We start from the raw sequence: 21596 nt of genomic DNA, 5'->3' as shown, positions 1-21596 counted from the left end.
GTCAAGAAATTAAGAATCATGTTCTTGAGAGAACTGTCTATATGGATATTGAAATAACCAAATTACAAGAGATGTTTCGATGAAGTACAAAACCTTCAAGAATGCCTTCTGGCCATAAAAGCTTATCATTGGCAGGAAAACACAGGAATGCCAGCTGGAGCATGGTCTCCTAGCCTCCCACTTACCAGACTTCTTTCCCTGAGGTATAAGGTCCCAAAGGACTTCCCAAGAGGATCAGGTGGGACTAACAGAGATTTCCTCCTAGGGATGAAGCTTGCTGAGGCAGCGAGCAGGACAAGTGTCTGCCCATCAAACCCCAGGCACAAAGAACTCTCAGCAGCCCTTGCCTGCACTCTGCTCCCCTATGTTGCAATGGTATTCATGTTGTCTCAGGGCTATGTGGGGGATGCAGAAAAGCACTACTGGCCTTCTACAAAGGTGGAAATAGAATTCATTTTCAAAAAATATATTTGAGGCTATACAACTAAGTAAAAATAGCCTTGATACACACATGTGGTAAGAACGATGTTTTATCTATTTGAACTATCAACACAATTGCTTGGGTTACCTGGTGAGTATGTCTTTGTGTGGAACTGGGAACAAAATTAATCCACAGGTTTCTCTATGCATTTGAACTTCTCATAAATATACCACTTTCTGGAAAGTCCATTGCCATACTAGTTACTTTAGAAATTTACCCTGCTGCTGCTGCTAAGTCACTTCAGTCATCTCCGACTCTGTGCAACCCCATAGACAGCAGCCCACCAGGCTCCCCTGTCCCTGGGATTCTCCAGGCAAGAACACTGGAGTGGGTTGCCATTTCCTTCTCCAATGCATGAAAGTGAAAAGTGAAAGTGAAGTCGCTCAGTCGTGTCCGACCCTCAGCGACCCCATGGACTGCAGCCTGCCGGTCTCCTCCATCCAAGGGATTTTCCAGGCAAGAGTACTGGAGTGGGGTGCCATTGCCTTCTCTGGAAATTTACCCTAGTGGGTTCCATTTCCAGTCTGTTGTTCAAGTCAGTTCAGTGCAATGAAGCTCTTCTGTTGAGCTCATTTAAACGCTCAGCAAGACTATGTCACGTCTACTCAGTGCCCAGCTGTGCCTGTCCTTTTCATCATCCTGGTAATCAGCTGAAACAGTAACATCTAGAGACATGTTTCAGGCTTCCCGAAACATGGTTCAGACAGTAAAGAATCTGCCTGCAATGCAGAAAACCTGGGTTTGATACCTGGGTTGGGAAGATCCCCTGGAAGAGGGCATAGAAACCCACTCCAGTATCCTTGCCTGGAGAATCTCCATGGAAAGAAGAGCCTAGTGGGCTACTGTCCATGGGGTCACAGAGTTGGACATGACTGAATGACTAAGAACAAGAGACATGTTTATATCATGCCATTTAAGTTTGATTTGCTCTTTCTTGTGAAGCAGTCTGAGAATACACAAGTTTTTGAAATGATTCAATGTTAAGTAAAGGGCTAACAAATTTCTCCTTTCTTCTATGGAATTTGACCTTGGGTTAACTTTCTAGCCTGGAAAACTGATAAAAGTGGAAGGTCAGCTGGGTTACTGAGCTATACTGCATATGGTAAAAATGACCTCTCTTTGGGCCTCATAAGGTCCCAAAGGACTTCCCAGGAGAATCAGGTGGGACTGACAAAGATTTCCTCCTAGAAACAAGGTCTGCTAAGCAGTGAGCAGGACGAGAGGGTAGAATGAACAAAAAATACCAGGTTGGGAGGCATAGCTTCAGACTTCCTGATGTGTAATGATTCCTGCAACTCATATGTCCTCCGTGGAGGCCTCAAAGCTTTCCCGTGGAACTGTTGTCATAAGTTATACTAGTTCCTAAATGGCAATATGTCCTTTTGTTAAAAAATGTACTGGTTCCTAAATGGGAATAGGTCCTTTTAAAAAAAAAAAAAAAGATGGAATAATATTCCAATCTCTCTTTCTCTGTGTATTGCATTTTCTTTATCCATTTATCAATAAGCAGATACTTCAGTTGTTTCTGTATCTTGGCTACTGTGAATGATGCTGCAATGTACATTGAGGTGCAGAATTTTTTCAAGTTAATGTTTTGATTTTCTTTGGATAAATACTCAGAAGTGGAATTGTTGGATCATATGGTAGCTTTATTTCTAATTTTTTTTTGAGGAAACCCCATACTGTTTTCTATAGTGGCAAATTTTGTACAAATTTACATTCTCACCAATAACATACCAGGGTTCCCTTTTTCCACATCTTCACCAAGATTGCAATCTTTTAACTTTTTGATAATAGTCATTCTAACAGGTGTGGGGTGATATCTCATTGATATGCATTTCTCTAATGATTAGAGATGTTGAGCATCTTTTCATACCATTGAATTACACACTTAAAAATGGTTCAGTTCAGTTCAGTCACTTAGTCGTGTCCAACTCTTTGCAACCCCATGAATCGCACCATGCCAGGCCTCCCTGTCCATCACCAACTCCCAGAGTTCACTCAAACTCATGTCCATCAAGTCGGTGATGCCATCCAGCCATCTCATCCTCTGTCATACCCTTCTCCTCCTGCCCCCAATCCCTCCCAGTATCAGAGTCTTTTCCAATGAGTCAACTCTTCACATGAGGTGGCTGAAGGACTGGAGTTTCAGCTTTAGCATCATTCCTTCCAAAGAAATCCCAGGGCTGATCTCCTTCAGAATGGACTGGTTGGATCTCCTTGCAGTCCAAGGGACTCTCAGGAGTCTTCTCCAACACCACAGTTCAAAAGCATCAATTCTTCAGTGCTCAGCTTTCTTCACAGTCCAACTCTCACATCCATACATGACCACAGGAAAAACCATAGCCTTGAGTAGATGGACCTTTTTTGGCAAAGTAATGTCTCTGCTTTTTAATATGCTGTCTAGGTTGGTCATAACTTTTCATCCAAGGACTAAGCATCTTTTAATTTCATGGCTGCAGTCACCATCTGCAGCGATCCTGGAGCCCCCCAAAATAAAGTCTGTCACTGTTTCCACTGTTTCCCCATTTATTTCCCATGAAGTGATGGGACCAGATGCCATGATCTTAGTTTTCTGAATGTTGAGTTTTAAGCCAACATCTCTTCTTTCACCCTCTCTTTAATTTCTTTAGTTTCTCTAAAGTCTCTTTAGTTTCTCTTAGCTTTCTGCCATTAAGGTGGTGTCATCTGCATATCGGAGGTTGTTGATATTTCTCCCAGGACTCTTGAGTCTAGCTTGTGATTCATCCAGCCTGGCGTTTTGCATAATGTACTCTGTATATAAGTTAAATAAGCAGGGTGACAATATATAGCCTTGAAGTATTCCTTTCCCGATTACATAAGACTAATCACTGCAGATGGTGATTGCAGCTATGAAATTAAAAGACACTTACTTAACCATCATTAATAACTTTAGATTTCAAAATTTTATTAGCTTACTCTGTTTCATGTTGTATAAAGCTATGCATGTTAGCTTTCCAAATACAAAAAAAATATTTTTTTAAGGTTTACTCTTTTTTTTTTATTGGAAGATAATTGCTTTACAATACTGTGTAGATTTCTGTTATATATCAACATGAATCAGCCACAGGTATACATGTGTCCCCTCTCTACTGAACCTCCTCCTATCTGCCTCCCCATTCTAGGTTGTCACAGAGCTCTGGGTTGAGTTCCTGTGTCACATACCAAATTTCCACCTGCTATCTGTTTTACATTGGTAGTGTGTATGTTTCTATGCTGTCATCTTAATTTGCCCCACCCTCTCTTTCCCCCATTATGTCCACAAGTCTGTTCTCTATGTTTGCGTCTTTGTTGCTACCCTGGAAATAGGTTCATCAGTATCATCTTTCTAGATTCCAATATTTGGAATACAATATTTTTCTTTCTCTTTATTATTTCACTCTGTATAGTAGGCTCTAGGTTCACCCACCTTGGGGGAAGATCCCCTGGAGAAAGGAAAGGCCACCCACTCCAGTATTCTAGCCTGGAGAATTCCATGGACTGCATAGTCCATGGGGTCACAAGGAGTCGGACATGACCGAGCTACCTTCACTTTCACCCACCTCATTAGGACTGACTCAAATGCATCCTTTTTATAGCTGAGTAATATTCTATTGTATATATGTACCACAATTTCTGTATCCATTCATCTGTTGATGTGCGTCTAAGCTGCTTCTATGTCCTAGCTATTGTAAAAAGTGCTGCAATGAACATTGGGGTACATATGTATCTTTTAATTATGGTTTTCTCAGGGTATATGCACAGTAATGGGATTGTTGGGTCATATGGTAGTTTTATTCCTAGTTTTTTAAGGAATCTCTAAACTGTTCTCCATAGTGACTGTATCAATTTACATTCCTACTAACAGGGCAAGAGCACTCTCTTTGCTACACATCCTCTCCAGCATTTATTACTCTTGATATCAAGTTGTTATTGCTATGGAGGCAAGTACCACCAGTTGATCCACTGGAATTATTGATATGTCAGAGTTAGTTAGAAACCATCATATAGTCATACTCCTTTCATTCCTGGTAATGAATCCTGGTAGAAAAACATGAATCCATCTGATACAGAATGCCATTACAGCTGAGTCAGAAAACAAACAAACAAACATTATTTTTTATGAAATTGCTCCTTTAAACTCTTGTATAAAAATCTTGTATACAAATCCATGTAGGATTTGCATTGAAACAAAATCATTTTAGTTTTGATAAGTGTTAAAGTAATTAAACAAGGAAGGTATCAGACTGGGATGGCTCTGGCAGCTTATGTAAGCAAACTGAAATCTAAGACAGGGTCACTGAACTTGAACCTGAGAAAACAAAGCTTAAAAACAACCAGTAACAAACAGCCAACTAGGCTTTCCCAAATAAGGCAACTTCTCAGGCTATAGCCAATCAAATATTTGTTTGCTTTGTTTCTACATGTTCTCTACAAAAAAAAAAAAAAAAACTTTCACTTATCTTCTGTCAACTGAGCATTCCTAACTACTTTCAGTATGGTGCCACCCTATTCAAATCAGTGTTTGCTCTTATAAAATTTAATTTGTCTCAGCTTACTTTTAATAGTTCAAACACCCAATGCTCCATTTCAGTCATATATAAGATGCTCCAGGCCCTGCTTGCATACCGACAATATGAGCATGCCCATCACCCAGAAGGCAGGATACCTTAATGTCCACATGTCAGAACCCGGATGCAAGCTCTGGCTTGTACTGAACAGTGTGGCCTGGCCCTGCTGCTACTGGAATATCTTGGTGATTTCACTCGAAAATATCTCTTCTAATTTTGCTGGTTCAGAAACAGAAAATGAAGCTCAATGTTATGGAAGAAGTTTCAATTGGAATATTTTTCTGCCAAATGTAGCAAGAGATGTGTGTCTGTCTGTATATGTATGTGTGCGTATGTATGTATGTGTAGAACACATTTGTATCCATTTTCAGCATCCACCTTACAAGTTACCTCTTCATTAAAGAGTATGATGTGTTCATTCTTTTATTCCTTCCATGGCCATTCTATAGCTGAGAACTCTGATGAAGACCACAGCAGGAATGGAGACAGGAATGGAGAGGCTGGCCAAGCTGCTGGGTTAACAAAAGTGCAGAAAGAAACCATTCTTGGCAGGGAAGGAGGATCAAAATCAAAATACTGCCAACATAAGAGGAAAACAAACTGGTCCATGCTAATACAGGTGATGAAGATGCTATTTTTGAAGACCTAGAACTTAGCATATGCATAAGCTGGTACAGAAGGTAAGGGCCCATTATCAAGAAGGCCACATTTTAGGGCAGATATGAGTGAACCAAAATTGTAGAGGACACAGAAAAGAATCAGCTGGCTGAAGACCTACCAGAATGAGAGAATTCCAGTGCTCATAAGCTCAGGGCTTCCTCCCCTCATCTTTCTATGACAAGGTGACCTTCTGGCTCCTCAGAGAAGAGGGATTGGAGGGTGCCTTGAGCTCACAGGCAACCTTCAAAGGGGATCAATGCTGCTTGTGGCCACTCTGTAGAAACAACACAGGGACAAGCGTCACGTGTTCTTCACAATCCTGTGGTTTTTTCACTCAGCCCTGCCTGAGGAAAACCTCCCGTGCATAGGTATACTATAACACAAGCCAGATCACTTAAAAGAAATTTATCTTCTCAAATTTCTTGAGTCCAGAAGGCTGAAATCAAGGTGTCTACAGGGCTGTAGTCACTTCAGAGGCTGTAGTGAAGAATGTGTTCTGTAAATCTTCTAGCTTCTGTTGGCTTCAGGCATTCATTGGTCTGTGGCTACAGACTTTAATCTCTGTGGACACATTGCTTTTTCCTCTTCTGTGTGTCTTCTTCTCTGTGTGTCTACCTACCAACTCCCCCTGTTTCTCTCATATAAGGATACATGTGATTATTCATAGGGCCTACCCTGAGAGCACAGGGTGATCGTCTCCTCAAGAGCTTTCTCTTAATCACCTCACGTAGGAGGTACTAGTCACTCTTTTGCCACAAAAGGTAACATTCTCAGGTTCTAGGGATTAGGACAAGGATATATCTTTGAGGGCCATAACTCAGTCCATCGCAGTACTTATCACATCAAATTGTCCACACTGAGGGACCCAAACTGAAATTTCCCATTCAGACATAGGTTCCCTGAGTGCTGGCCTGAGAAAGTTCACGCTTAAGACAAACATGAACCATCTTGACTTTCTGATGCATTTGTGACTCAAAGACCGTGAGATGGGACCACACAGTTTATGTCCTTCCATAACCAATCTCCACATACGTTTCTCTGCCCTGTTCAGTATAAATCAGGATTCTTTTCAAATATTATGCAATAAAACTTTAAAAAGAGAGAGGGAGATACAGGAAAGAGAAAGAAAGGGAAAGAGATATAGAAAAAAATGCAAGCAGAACACAATATGACACAAAAGAACATTTCTGATGTCAGAGAATGCAAATTATCTAAGGCTTTGTTACCTCAAAGCTGTAAGAAAGCAGATTTGGGAAGATCCTAGAGCCAAAAGGGCTCCAGAAGCATAGGCTGCAGAAGCCTCCCAGCAGCTGTAACAACTCGGATCTCTGAGAATAATTGTCCAGTAGACACCAATGTGGACTCAAGGGAGCTTACCGAAGGTGAGAGGCCTCAGAGCATAATGGAAGGTGCTGGAGCAGCAGTGGCTCCAAGGTACCAGGCCTTGGTAGCTATAGGACATGCATGGTGGGAAATGAGAGAGAGATGGGTCATTGCATCTAAGGATGAAACCATGAGCTCTACTGGGAGCGTTGCCCCACGTTGTGTGTGGGATGTCCTGTTCTCTTAAGGCAGTGGAGGCTGCTTATAGGAAGAACCCATGCCACACTTTGCACTGGAAAGAGATATTTGAGATCAGGAGATTTCAAGGAAGTGTCAGGGTTCTATGGGGAAGAAAAGATGTGGTCACAGGAAAATAAAGGTCAGGTCTCATGATCTCATGTGTTCCCTTTTCTCAAATGTTGCAGCATCTCAAAAGTCACTCGCTGAGTGAAAAGGCAATATTTGACGCTGCTTTGTCCCTGCAATTACAGGAACTGATAAAAATCACCAAAAATGGGAAAATTTTCCCAAATGTGTTAAATTGAGTGTGGCCTAAGCACTGTTACTGACTGTTACCATGGTGAAAATGGGCTTGAGAGGGTTTCTCTTTTCTGTTTTTGTATTTTGTATTTGTATTTGTCCCCTACAATAAAAAGAATATCTTTTTTGGGTGTTAGTTCTAAAAGGTCTTGTAGGTCTTCATAGAACCATTCAACTTCAGCTTCTTCAGTGTTACTGGTTGGGGCATAGACTTGGATTACTGTGATATTAAATGGTTTGCCTTGGAAACGAACAGAGATCATTCTGTCATTTTTGAGACTGCGTCCAGGTACTGCATTTCGGGCTCTTTTGTTGACCATGATGGCTACACCATTTCTCCTAAGGGATTTCAAATGCTGGAAGATGATGCTGTGAAAGTGCTGCAGCAATATGCCAGCAAATTTGGAAAACTCAGCAGTGGCCACAGGACTGGAAAAGGTCAGTTTTCATTCCAGTCCCAAAGAAAGGCAATGCCAAAGAATGTTCAAACTACCACACAATTGCACTCATCTCACACACTAGTAAAGTAATGCTCAAAGTTCTCCAAGCCAGCCTTCAGCAATACATGAACCGTGAACTACCAATTGTTCAAGCTGGTTTTAGAAAAGGCAGAGGAACCAGAGATCAAATTGCCAACATCTGCTGGATCATCAAAAAAGAAAGAGAGTTCCAGAAAAACAACTATTTCTGCTTTATTGACTATGCCAAAGCCTTTAACTGTGTGGATCACAATAAGCTGTGGAAAATTCTGAAAGAGATGGGAATACCAGACCACCTGACCTGCCTCTTGAAAAACCTATATACAGGTCAGGAAACAACAGTTAGAACTGGACATGGAACAACAAACTGGTTCTGAATAGGAAAAGGAGTACATCAAGGCTGTATATTGTCACCCTGCTTATTTAACTCATATGCAGAGTACATCATGAGAAACGCTGGACTGGAAGAAGCACAAGCTGGAATCAAGATTGCCGGGAGAAATATCAATAACCTCAGATATGCAGATGACACCACCCTTATGGCAGAAAGTGAAGAGGAACTAAAAAGCCTCTTGATGAAAGTGAAAGAGGAGAGTGAAAAAGTTGGCTTAAAGCTCAACATTCAGAAAATGAAGATCATGGCATCTGGTCCCATCACTTCATGGGAAATAGATGGGGAAACAGTGGAAACAGCGTCAGACTTTATTTTTGGGGGCTCCAAAATCACTGCAGATGGTGATTGCAGCCATGAAATTAAAAGACACTTACTCCTTGGAAGAAAAGTTATGACCAACCTAGACAGCATATTAAAAAGCAGAGACATTACTTTGCCAATGAAAGTCTGTCTAGTTAAGGCTATGGTTTTTCCAGTGGTCATGTATGGATGTGAGAGTTTGACTGTGAAGAAAGCTGAGTGCCAAAGAGTTGATGCTTTTGAACTGTGGTGTTGGAGAAGACTCTTGAGAGTCCCTTGGACTGCAAGGAGATCCAATCAGTCCATTCTAAAGGAGATCAGTCCTGGGTGTTCGTTGGAAGAACTGATGCTGAAGCTGAAACGCCAATACTTTGGCCACCTCATGTGAAGAGTTGACTCATTGGAAAAGACTCTGATGCTGGGAGGGATTGGGGGCAGGAGGAGAAGGGGATGACAGAGGATGAGATGGCTGAATGGCATCCCCGACTCGATGGACATGAGTTTGAGTGAACTCCGGGAGTTAGTGATGGACAGGGAGGCCTGGCGTGCTGTGATTCATGGGGTTGCAGAGTTGGACACGATTGAGCGACTGAGCTGAACTGATTTGTATTTGTATTCTGTTTTTATATTTTTCTGTTTCTGCCTTTAGTCGCTGCTTTCATGTGGAAAGCAGCTTTCATGCTTTCTTTCATAGCGATGGTGTGGCTTGTGACCTTTTTATATGTCTTTCCAACTTCTCAAACCGTGGAATTGTGGAGCAGGGATAGGGACTCATTTTGGAGTGTCAAAAGTCCTGACTTGCAAGGGTTGGAGGAGCCATGTCCTCTTAAAGTGCTCTAGGCTAGGTTGCTGAAGAAGGACTCGGGCTCCACAAGATGTCAGTGACACCCTTCTGGCTCAGTCTGAGCAGAATCAGAAAATGAAAAATGAGATCAGGAAAAGTTAAAATAAAATTTTCAGTCTTGAATTACTACATGGGGTTGGGAACTTCATCTTTAGATTGCTTGCCTTGTGAATTCAGTTCTCTGAAGGATGTAAGAAAAGTCATTTATTTTATGCTTGTGTAGCTTTCTTGGCTTTTGTTTTGAGAATGGGGGTTTGGCTTTCAAACCCTTTACATGTTGGAGCTAAAACAGGAAGTATGATTTTTATATTATCCAAATGTTATCTTTCCTGTAAACATAGTAAAGAAAGAAGCAGTGGGCTGAGTAGATAGTTACAGCAGTCCTCTCAGATGTATTCTCGATAAAATTTTTGTAAAGACTAGATTCAGGAATTAGGTGGATAATAAGGCTTCTGCTTATAGGTAAAATAGAGTAGGTTACAGAAAGCCATGGCTTCCACTATAATAATTAGAAAAAGCCAGAAAAAGTTAATCAAGATTATATTTTAGTCATATCAGAGTACTGTAGAGCACTGAAAACAAGGTAAACTGAAGTCTATTAATACATTATAAATAATGCTTCCAATATCTAGTTACTGATAAATACTTGTGCCTTTGGGGGACATTGCCAATTCTGGGGTTAAGACTGACCTTAGTGTGGCAGAGGAAACATGCTGGAGAGAAAAAAAAAAAAAAACTGGCAAAATATTTAGAGTCACTAGGGAAGGTGTGACAAATGGAGAACTGAAGTTTTTCACACTGAAAGAAACTTATCCTCAGTGAAAAAACTGCAAAAAGGTATAACAATCTCTTGAAAGTGTACACCTAAAATATTAACTGTCCATACAGCAATGACAAGAGTAATTTAGTGTGGAGTTTATGAATATGTAACAACAGCCAGATATAAAGCAGGAGGAGAACAAGTGGAGTGAAACTCTAGTGAGATTTGTGCATTGCTTGGGAAGTAGTCAAGTATTAGTTTATGATGCAAAATACTAAGGCAATAATGGTGTGTATGATAATCCACAGGAAAATCACCAAGAGTGTTCAAGTGTCTGACTAAATATCAAATAGATAAGATGGAAATAAATATGATTAATCCAAAATAAGGCAGGAAAGAAGGAATAAGTAAAAAAAGAATGGAATTGATTTTAAAAATTAAAAAGCTATATTTGAACCAGTTATATTAATAATTAAATTGAATGTATATGAATTAAACTCTTCAACAGAAGTCGAACTCAAGATAACATAGCTGTTAAATGATAGAGCTGTAAATCCAATGTAGATTGTCACATTAGATATTCAAAAGAGCCAAACATATGTTAATAAAAGAGAAACATTCTAAATATAAGGACAGAAGTAGGTGAATGTAACATAATGGGAAGGCACATCTCATGAGAGTACTAAACGAAAGAAAGCTGATGAGGGCCCTTTCATTAAAAAAACATTGGTGAAATAACATTGCTAGGAATACAGAGGGTATTTAAAAATGAAAAGAGGAATAAAGATGTAAAAAATAGTAATCCTAAATTTTTAGGTGATTATTAATATGGTTTCAATATAGAGAGAACAAGAAATGGCAGAAATAAATGAGAAACAAATACACAATCATAGTTGGATATTTTAATGTACATTTTTTAGAAACTGATTTTAAATGTTCAAATTTAGTAAGATGTTATAAACATCAAGCTTAACGTCCTGGCCTGATGTTATACCTATCAGCTAAAGAAAACACATGATTTAACATGCACAAAGTACATGTACCATTCAGTTCAGTTCAATTCAGTCACTCAGTCGTGTCTGACTCTTTGAGACCCCATGAACGCCAAGCCTCCCTGTCCATCACCAACTCCCGGAGTCCACCCAAACCTATGTCCATTGAGTCGGTGATGCCATCCAACCATCTCGCCCTCTATTGTCCCCTTTTCCTCCTGCCCTCAATCTTTCCCAGCTTCAGGGTCTTTTCAAATGAGTCAGCTCTTTGCATCAGGTGGCCAAAGTATTGGAGTTTCAGCTTCAACTTCAGTCCTTCCAATGAACACCTAGGACTGATCTCCTTTAAGATGGACTGGTTAGATCTCCTTGCAGTCCAAGGGACTCTTAAGAGTCTTCTCCAACACCACAGTTCAAAACCATCAATTCTTCAGTGCTCAGCTTTCTTTATAGTCTCAAACAAAAATGAACAGCCTAGTTAAATTAGATACTTAATGTATAATCTTACATGTAATGTCTGACTCATAGTAAACATTTTAAAATATGTTATTAGTACTCCCACTATTACTGCTGTTGCTACTATTACTACCATTATTTTGTTGTTCCTGAAATGATTATTATTAGTGACTGGGTCTGAACCAGAAACTCTTACACCACTATAAGTCTCTTCACGCTTTTCAGTTCCACATCTCATCATTCTCAATCCATTCTTATTGTCTCTGTTTCCCCACAAAAGAGCAACTCAGTACTGGGTGTGTGAAATTGACATAGATTTATCCTCCAAACCAGGTTGTGGGCCCATGAGATGAGTAAAGGAACAGGAGGACTTTAGGCTCATGCTCCCTCAGAGAGAGAATTCACAGACGGTCAAAAAGGAGGCGGAACAAGCGATGTCATTCCATGTGCCGTCCGACAGAAGTGTCACACAGTGCTCCCCAGGAGAAGCGTTGTTAGGCTCGCCATCATTCCAGTTTTGGTAGGTCACCCCCTTTCCTGTCAGATCCACAAATTTGCCTTCAGTCTCCTGATCTGTGATGCCCAGGAAGGCCTCTTCAGTGACTAAATCCTTGAGGGCCCTGTTTTCTTCAGCATTCATAGGGGTGGCCACACGGCCCTGGAACTGTGCACATAGGGTCTTCACTTCATTAAAAGGCATCTTTTTACCATTGGTAAAAAATGCCTTCTTCCCAACTCTTTTGCCCAGAGAGAAGATTAGCCCTAAAATGGGAAAATATAGATGACATGGTTTGTCTCTAAGTCCAGCCCAAGATATTTTTCTGGATGAAAGTTTCTATAGTACAGATGCCACATAAAATATGGTAGTTGCATTTGAATTATAGAAAAGCAGTGGATTTTAAAAAATTTAAAGATCTCATATGCAGTTTTTAGGATATACATATACCAAAAAAATAAATTAAAAAATTGCTGTTGTTTACCTGAAATTCAGATTTAACTCAGTAAGCTTTTTTCGGGTTAAGTCTAGCAGCCCTGATCTGAACCGATGGGCTGGAACAAAGGCTTTGTCTCTTTGGGCCATATTCTAGAACACACATAATTCAGAGTTCTAAGTTTTAACCCAATAGTAACATAAATGAATGTAAATGTCTTAGAATATTTGTCTCAGGGCAAGTAACAGGTTAAACCCCATTGCCAGTTCTCAGGACCAGCATAACAAAGGGAGAGAGGTTTGGCCCATTTTCAGTGACCTGTATGTACACTGTACACTGTGATATAAAGAAGCAGAATCGGGGTCTCTGGTATTAGCATGCATGGATGCTCATTTGGTCAGCTGTGTCTGACTCTTTGAGGCCCCATGGATTGCAACCCGCCGGGCTCCTCTGTCCTTGGAATTTTCCAGGCAAGAATACTGAAGTGGGTTGCCATTTCCTACTCCAGGCGATCTTCCCAACCGAGGGATCAAACCTGCGTCTCCTACATCTCCTGCATTGGCAGATGGAATGTTTACCACTGAGCTTCCTGGGTAGCCCTCTCTGGTATCAGACTGACTAAAGTTTATAAGTTGCTCTGCTACTCATTAGTTCTATGCTTTTGAGCAAATTATGTACTTTTTCTTTGCCTTCATTTCTACCAAAAGTTGTGAGGATTTCATGAAATCAGAATATGAATAGACACCTATCCAGGTACTAGAAAATTAAATATATTCAATAACTGTTGTCTTTCACTTTACCAAACTTCAAGCTGCCTGAAAAGAGAGAAGGCTTACAGTTTTTGATCTGGTTCAATTCAGATTGTAGAGTTGCTCTTTCTGAAGTAGCCAGGCTAATATAGTCACCTAGAAAATTAAGTGAAAGAGTGTTGTTAAAAAGTTATCTTAGAACTATAAGGGGGTAGGGTACCTTTTGAAACTAAAAAAAATAAATAAATAAAATTAAAAGTTTATTTTATATTGATATTTGCTCTTTGAAAAAAAATGAAAAATATCAAGAAGCAAAAAGAAGGAAAATTGTCTTTATTTCCATCTAACCCAAAACATGACTCTTCATCTGTTGAATGTATGTGAAGACACTTTATAGACACATACATTCCCACACACATACACATACATACACTCCCTGTTGATCTGTTAATAGCATTATAGCTCTCCACATGCCAAGCTAGTCACTAATTGTTTTATTTCTCCAAACAAATAGCTCTATCATGGACAAAATTGTGGAACAAACTCATGGAAGAATTATTATGAGCTGGTGAATCCTGACTGTAAAGTCTACAGAGTTTCATCTTTGGCGATGTTTTGTTTTTATTCATTTTGTTGTTTGTTTTTCCCTGAGTTTGTCCTGTTAATCAGTAAACTAGGATTTCTGTGAGTTGTCCATTATCCATGGGGGAGGGCATGAGACAAGCTATGTGTAGTAGATGGCAAAAATGACTTGGATATGACACAGCTTCTCTGAGGAAATGGAGTCTATTCCCCACTCCTTGAATCTGAGCCGGCCTTGGGACTTGTGTTGACCAATGCGGTGTGGCGGAAACAATAGTGTATGTATCCCAAGCCTTAAGGAGGCCTTAAGCTTCCGCTCTTCCTTTTCGTCTGAATCCTGTAATCACCTCTGTGTGATTAAGGCCAGGTGAGTCAACTGGAGGATGAGAGACCCATGGCTCAGGCACCTTCATCACTCCAGCTGACGGGCGCACGATAGCCAACATGTATGTGAGACCACACATGAGTGACTCCAGCTGAGACCAGCAAAGAAATTATTTGATTCACAGAATTTTGATTTAAATAAATGGCTGTGTGTTGTTTCTCATGAAGTAAGAGATAATTGACATACCATGTATCTACCACTCTTGTGAAAATAGGCATAATAAGCCCAATGCATATATTCTCCCTTTTGGACCAAATTGTTTCAGTTGAAGGATATCCAGGGCTCAGATCCTCCAGCAGGCATCTGGCGAGGGTTTGGCTCTGAACGGTTTGTGACCCTGTATTCAGGAATTGATAGGAACCCCTGAGGCTCTAAGTAACCTAGAGAAGCTGGAGGCTGCTTAGTCAGGAAGCAGAGTTGGGCATCTCCCCAGGAAGCAGCAGAAGGGGCATGTCCCACATGATACTTGAGCCCACAGACCCCAGGGGACTTGAGCCTGGCCCTTGCTAAAGTAAACTCCTTACCCATAATTTCTCCAGGGTCTCCTTTTTGGCCTATTGGTCCTGGTATCCCAGGGATCCCTGGCGTTCCTTGAGGCCCCATCTTTCCAGGAGGGCCCTCCGAGCCTCTGAGTCCTTGACCTGTTGGAGGAAAAAGGAAACACGACTCAATATTTGTGTTCCTCTCTATTTCTCAAAAAAATATGATGCCCAATCCCTTCCCAGGGGAAAGGAGACACTGAGCTAGGGTTAACTTTTCTGAGCTGCTGTTTGTAAGGATCATAGAAGAAAGGCCTCCTATGTCCCATGGGATGTCTTGAGGGTCAACTCCCTGAGCCGGCAGGACCACCAGGTGTCAGCAGTTCCTGTGTGAGAGTCTGGGATGCCAGAATCAGAGCCGTATCTCTGTTTCAAATGATAATATGTGGTTGAGAGTAATACAAGCAGCATGCATACATTACCCTCCTCCCAATCCAGGCAGTTTGCTTTGGGAGATAAAGTCGCAGAGAAAGAACAGCCCAAACTGTACCTGGTTCTCCCTTTTCTCCCTTGGCACCATCACGCCCATCTTTGCCTGGGATGCCATTGATGCCCGGAGGACCACAGGCAATCACGGGGCAGGTCTTCCGGATGTTCTCACAGTTCTCTGTTTCTGTGTCTGCACAAGATGCTGTCACCGCAGTCAGGAGAAGAAAAGGAAGTGATGTAAACAGCGACATGATCCTCACCTTGGTGTAAGAAAGGTCAAGGGAGATTATCTCATCTTGTGCTCTTTATCTACACATATTTACTGAACCTATAACCTAACTGGGCACATGTGATGTAGAGATGGATAATCCATTCCTTGCCTCCAAACTGGGAATTTGGAAATGTATTAATACATTCTTCAATGACACTGGTTAATTAATACTTCAACAAAGGTGGATGTAAATAATTGCATTGTTGAGAGGAAGGAGTCACCAGTGCCTGTCCTCTGGTGTTACTGCAGAAATCTCAGATTATGTTCTCTGTGTCCTTTGCAAGACCAAATAGGCATACTCATGGCCAGAGACTCATGCCTGCTGGCTTAGGGAGTAATCGTGAATGGAGACCTAGCTTGCTCTTGCACTTCTCCCACTTGGGCCCTACTGCTACCTGCATCCCATCCTTATATCTGGACAGTCCTTTGCCCTCAGTGCCAGATAACCAACATCTACTCAGTGGTAGGCACTGAGCTGCGAGCTAATGATCCAGGGAGGAAGAGTCACTACTAGTTACTAACCCAGCCACAACTAACTTGAGTTTGCTTTCTCTTGATGTTTGTTTCTCACTGCAAGAAAGACTTGCCAGGGGGAGAATTTTCTCTGGAAATTTCTCACTGTCTTAGCCCAGGCAGGATGCTAGATCCCTCTCTATTTCCTGGCAGGTATTCCTATATGTCAAGATCACTGGCAATATTCCTTGAATACCCTTCTCATTTTTCAATCCTAACATTTCATCTGATCTTCAAAGTTGTTTTCTAGACGTCCCTCCCCCAGGAAACCTCAGCAGCCCAGGATCCAGGATCTAGTCCCTCTTGGCTCTCTTTGAAAACAAAGGTACAATCTCATTTGCAAATGTCCAGGTGAATCCAGAAAAGTTCCAGATGCCCCAGCATAAGCAGAGAAAGAGACACTCCAGCATGGCTTCTACTTGCCCTCTCCCCACCTCCCCCCACTCCAGAAAGTCTCTTATAGGCCTCCAAGATCAAGTCAAAGCGCTAACTATATGACCCAGGACCCCAGATCCATTTACCAAAGTACTCACCAGGGCTTCTGCAGATCAGGGATATAGTCCCAAGGAAACTGGCCCTCTAGCAGGGTGCTGGCAGATGCCTTAGGGTAAGGGAGGAGGCTGGGCTTGGCAATACAAGGTCCAATCAGCCTGGTGGACAGGGACAACATGGGCCTGCCTGGCCTTCAACCCCAGATTAATAAATAATTCTTCTTAGAAGGATTTCCCAGGGGCTTCTGGTACAGTGCTGGGTGGCAGTTTTCTTTGATACTGCACAATTCCCACTTCAAATTGTCAGTATTTTGACAGTTCTCATCTCTGGGCCAATGTGAGTTGGTTCACATGGTTAATTATGTTCAAGATTCATGTCTTCAACAGAGAAACATAAAGATACCTATGAATGCACTCATGCTTGTGCATACTAACCATACACACACACACACGCAGATGTGCACAGACACTCATCCATGAAGGCGCAGCAAACACCCTGCTGCTTTTGACACACCAAGACCACCCCTGTCTCAGGCTCTGGACTTGGTCTTCACCCAGGCTGAATGTCCTTTGTCATGTCACTGGCTGGCTCTTTCTCTTCTATTGAAATGTTCCTGCCTCAGAGAAACCTGTGTTGACTACTTTAAGTGGTCCTGCTCTCTATCATCTTAACTTTATTTTTTAAATATTTCTTATATTCCATGATGTTGTATTCTATCCATTCACTTTACTTTTCTAGCTTTTATTCTGGTAAGTGTAAACAACATACAATTTTACCATTTTGACCATTATTAGGTGTACAGTTCCCAAACTGAAACTCTGTATTTATTAAACAGTATTTCCCTATTTCCAACCCCAAGGTCAGCCCCAACCCATGGTGACTGCTGTTTTGTTTTTGTCTCTATGAGCTTGGCTACTCTAGGTGTCTTATATAAGTGGAATCATACAGGATTTGTCTTTTTTTGACTGACTTATTTCACTTGTCTAAAAGGTTCATCCATGTTATGAAATGTATCAGAATTTCCTTCCTAAGTTTAAAAAATAAATATGTGTAAATAACACATTTTGGAAACATCATTTTTAATAGCAAATAAAAAAAGACCCTGGGAATTACCCAGTTATCCTTCAACAAGCAAATGGATAAATAAACCACGGAAAATTCACAGGAAAAAAAGCAGCAATTAATACAATAACTTGGGTGAATTTCAAAGATATTATGCTAAGTAAAATCAATATAAACTTGGAAGTTTATAGACTGTATTATTCTTTTCATATAATATTCTTGAAATGGCACAATTAAATAAGGAAGACCATATCAGCAGTTGGCAGGGAATAGGGCTTCAGGGAGAAGATAAAGATGCCGAACAAGAAAGTTTCATTGTGGGTGATGGACTAGTTCTGTCTTAATTGTGATGATTAGACAAACCTATCATGGCAATAGCATTTCATAGAACTAAACACCAAGAAAAAAGGAATTCAGATAAATAATGGTTAAATGCAAGTAAAACCCATATTGTATTGTTTTGATGTCAGCTTGCAGGTTTTGATACTTGTACTCTGATATGTTAGATCCTACCATTGGTGAATGATGGAGGAAGAGCACCTGAGACTTTTCATTATGATTTCTTCAACTTGTCTATGAGACTAAAATGGTTTCAGATGAAAAAGTTTCCAGAGGGAGTCTTAAGGAAGTTGTGGGTGATCTAAAGACTATCCTTGCTTCATTCAGTGCTTTGTCCAAACTTCACAATGGGAATAGTCTGTGCAATGGCTTGAAAGTGAGAAAAAGTAGGCCAGGTTCCCAAGGATAATATTAGTTAGTCTTATTGGTCTTATAGTGTGGAGCCAAATGGTGAGAGATAAGGCATAAGCCAATTGATGATATGACTTACAAACTGTAAGACTTTGGACCTCCAACCAAAGGTCATTAGAGAAATCCCAATAGGAGAGGAAGGATCACAGTTGAATTTTCAAATCTTGTTTTGACTAAAATATGGAGAATGATTGGAGAGCATGAAACTGGAAAAAAGATGACCTGCAAGGAAGTACTTTGCTGCTGTTGTTCAGTTGCCCAGTCGTGTCCAGCTCCTTGTGACCCCGTGGACTGCAGCATGCCAGGCCTCCCTGTCCCTCACCATCCCCCAGAGTTTGCCCAGGTTCATGTTCATGGCATCGGTGATGCCATTCTCACTACCACCTAAATGACAGATGATGGTGGCCAGAATCAGGGTAAAAGAAATTAGATCAAGAAACTGGATACATTTGAGAAACATCCGTAATGTATAATTGACAGAGCTTAGGAATTGGTTGAGTGTGAAATAGTGAGCAGAAAAAGAAATTTGTTTGGGCACACACATTTCTGACTTGAATGTCTGAGTGTCATTCTACTGACTGAAGGAGATATAATGGATACCTTGTAAGTGGATGGCTTGAATTATCTGCCAGTGGTCAAGAAGGATAGAGCAATAACTCTGAAGCAACATCTATTCAATTCTGGACATTTCTAATAGAGCTGTCATAAAATGTCCTTTTAGGGTGGTGAGGGAACCCATCATAAGAGTTTCAAATAGAGGTTGCAGAGCCATGTGGTGAGGGTGTGGTAGAGGCCTCCAAACACCACAAGAAATATGGATGAGACTTCCCCCTCCTCCCCTGCCCACCAGATCCTTCCAACTAGCCTGTCCTTGGCTAATGAAAGGTCTCATTTCCTTACTTCCTGCTGACCCATTCCATAGACCTGAAAAAATGTCCAGGGTGGTAAAGAGCCAGATGCCTGAAGCAAAGGGCAGAGACTAAGAGATCCAGAGCTTAAAACCGTCTGCTGGCAACTTGTTCGTGTGTCTCCCTTACTCTTCAGCATCCAGACTTTCCCCTTGTTCCTACTCCAAAGTGGCAGGAGGTTGAATGAGGTAGAGGACTGGAGGTGCTGGCTTTGATCACTGTATTTGTTTGCATTGAACACTTAGTCCAGAGGTCACGAAGCTTCCTGGAACTGTGCTGGGAAGGGATAGACATCTGGATGAGAGTCAATCTGAAAGTTGAGCCACTGTTCTGGCTACAGCTGTGAGTCTCATCTCATTTCCACAGTCTCCAGGAGGCCTTTTCTCTCAGGAGATGCCCTCTCCACCTCCTTGAGTCCCAACTGTCCAGTCTGCACTTTGCTTCATAGATAAGATCACTGCATGTATTTGTTCTGGACCTTAAGCCCTTCCCAGCACTGCCTCTACTCTGGCACCTCCACAAAGACAATGATGCTGCCTCTTTGATCTATAGAAGGACTTCCTGCCCTTCTATACTCCTGTCCCTAGTGGGATGGAATCCCAGCTCTGCCACCTTCTGGCTATATGACTTTGGCCAAGTTCCATCTCCTTCAGATCCTTTTTCTTCATCTGTGAACCAGGACAACACTGCCATGCCTGTGTCATGGTATGGTGTCTTCTGATCCACACTCAGAAGGCATGACATCCAGCTAAAGACAAAGCCTTCATTGCCTTCAGAATGGTGGCACAATAGTCTTCCTACTGTGGGAAGCAGTGTTCTTGGGCAACCCCATCTGAAAACAGTATAGTATGAAATTTGGAACCAGAAGATACGGTTTGGGCTCATGATTGTGAGTTTAAGTCAGACCATATATTCCTTCTGAGTCTCGGATTTTGGCCAGGGGCACAGTTGCAGCAGGCATGGAGCATGCTTATCCATGATTTTAAGAGACATGCCTAAGGGAGGGGCGTGAGGAGGAGAAATTAGGGTAGTGTTGCAGGCAAAATACAAGCCCAGGCGGCTGCGACCAGCACACTAAGCGTGGGCGGCTGCGACCAGCGCACTAAGCGTGGCTGAGAGGAGCTACCCCACGTCCGAGGTCGGGGCAGCGGCCGAGAGTGCCAGGCTGCAAAGGCGCAGGAACCGCGGAGAAGACCTACCCAAGTCCGAGGTCAGGGGCGGTGGCCTGCAAGAGCTACCCTACGTCCGAGGTCAGGGGCGGCTACCAGGAGCAGCTACCCCACGCCCCTACGCCCGAGGCCATGGGTGGCTGCCGGGAGGAGCAACCCCACTTCCAAGGAGCGGTGGCTGCGTGGGCACAGGAGGGCCTAGAGGAGCTATCCCACGTTGAAGGTCAGGAAGGGCGGCGGTGAGGAGATACCCCTCGTCCAAGGTAAGGAGCAGCGGCTGCGCTTTGCTGGAGCAGCCGTGAAGAGATACCCCATGCCCAAGGTAAGAGAAACCCAAGTAAGATGGTAGGTGTTGCAAGAGGGCATCAGAGGGCAGACACACTGAAACCATACTCACAGAAAACTAGTCAATCTAATCACACTAGGACCACAGCCTTGTGTAACTCAATGAAACTAAGCCATGCCCCTGGGGCAACCCAAGATAGGTGGGTCATGGTGGAGAGATCTGACAGAATGTGGTCCACTGGAGAAGGGAATGGCAAACCACTTCAGTATTCTTGCCTTCAGAACCCCATGAATGGTATGAAAAGGCAAAAAAAAGAGGAACTCCCCGGGTCAGTAGGTGCCCAATATGCTACTGGAGATCAGTGGAGAAATAACTCCAGAAAGAATGAAGGGATGGAGCCAAAGCAAAAACAATACCCAGCTGTGGATGTGACTGGTGATAGAAGCAAGGTCCGATGCTGTAAAGAGCAATATTGCATAGGAACCTGGAATGTCAGGTCCATGAATCAAGGCAAATTGGAAGCGGTCAAACAAGAGATGGCAAGAGTGAACATCAACATTCTAGAAATCAGCGAACTGAAATGGACTGGAATGGGTGAATTTAACTCAGATGACCATTATATCTACTACTGCGGGCAGGAATCCCTTAGAAGAAATGGAGTAGCCATCATGGTCAACAAAAGAGTCCAAAATGCAGTACTTGGATGCAGTCTCAAAATGACAGAATGAT

The 21596-nt window shown here is 42.0% G+C and overlaps 1 protein-coding gene across 1 annotated transcript; it reads right to left on the bottom strand.

Moving 5' to 3' along the window:
- Positions 1 to 12093: 12093 nt before the first annotated feature.
- On the bottom strand, positions 12094 to 17236 carry MBL2 (mannose binding lectin 2). Its single transcript, XM_086378279.1, has 5 exons — positions 16734 to 17236; positions 15478 to 15676; positions 14973 to 15089; positions 13569 to 13637; positions 12094 to 12562 (listed from the first exon to the last, which is right to left on the bottom strand). The coding sequence occupies exons 2-5, from the start codon at positions 15665 to 15667 to the stop codon at positions 12189 to 12191; spliced, it is 750 nt and encodes a 249-aa protein (XP_086234405.1). The 5' UTR covers positions 15668 to 15676; positions 16734 to 17236; the 3' UTR covers positions 12094 to 12188.
- Between the last annotated feature and the right edge of the window lie 4360 nt (positions 17237 to 21596).

This window comes from Bos grunniens, chromosome 26 (genome assembly GCF_055505025.1).
Source record: "Bos grunniens cultivar Pamir isolate PY7600 chromosome 26, Bosgru_T2T1.0, whole genome shotgun sequence".
NCBI classification, from domain to species: Eukaryota; Metazoa; Chordata; class Mammalia; order Artiodactyla; family Bovidae; genus Bos; species Bos grunniens.
The sequence above is the reverse complement of the archived record's forward strand: the minus strand, read 5'-3'. Positions and strand labels throughout refer to the sequence as shown.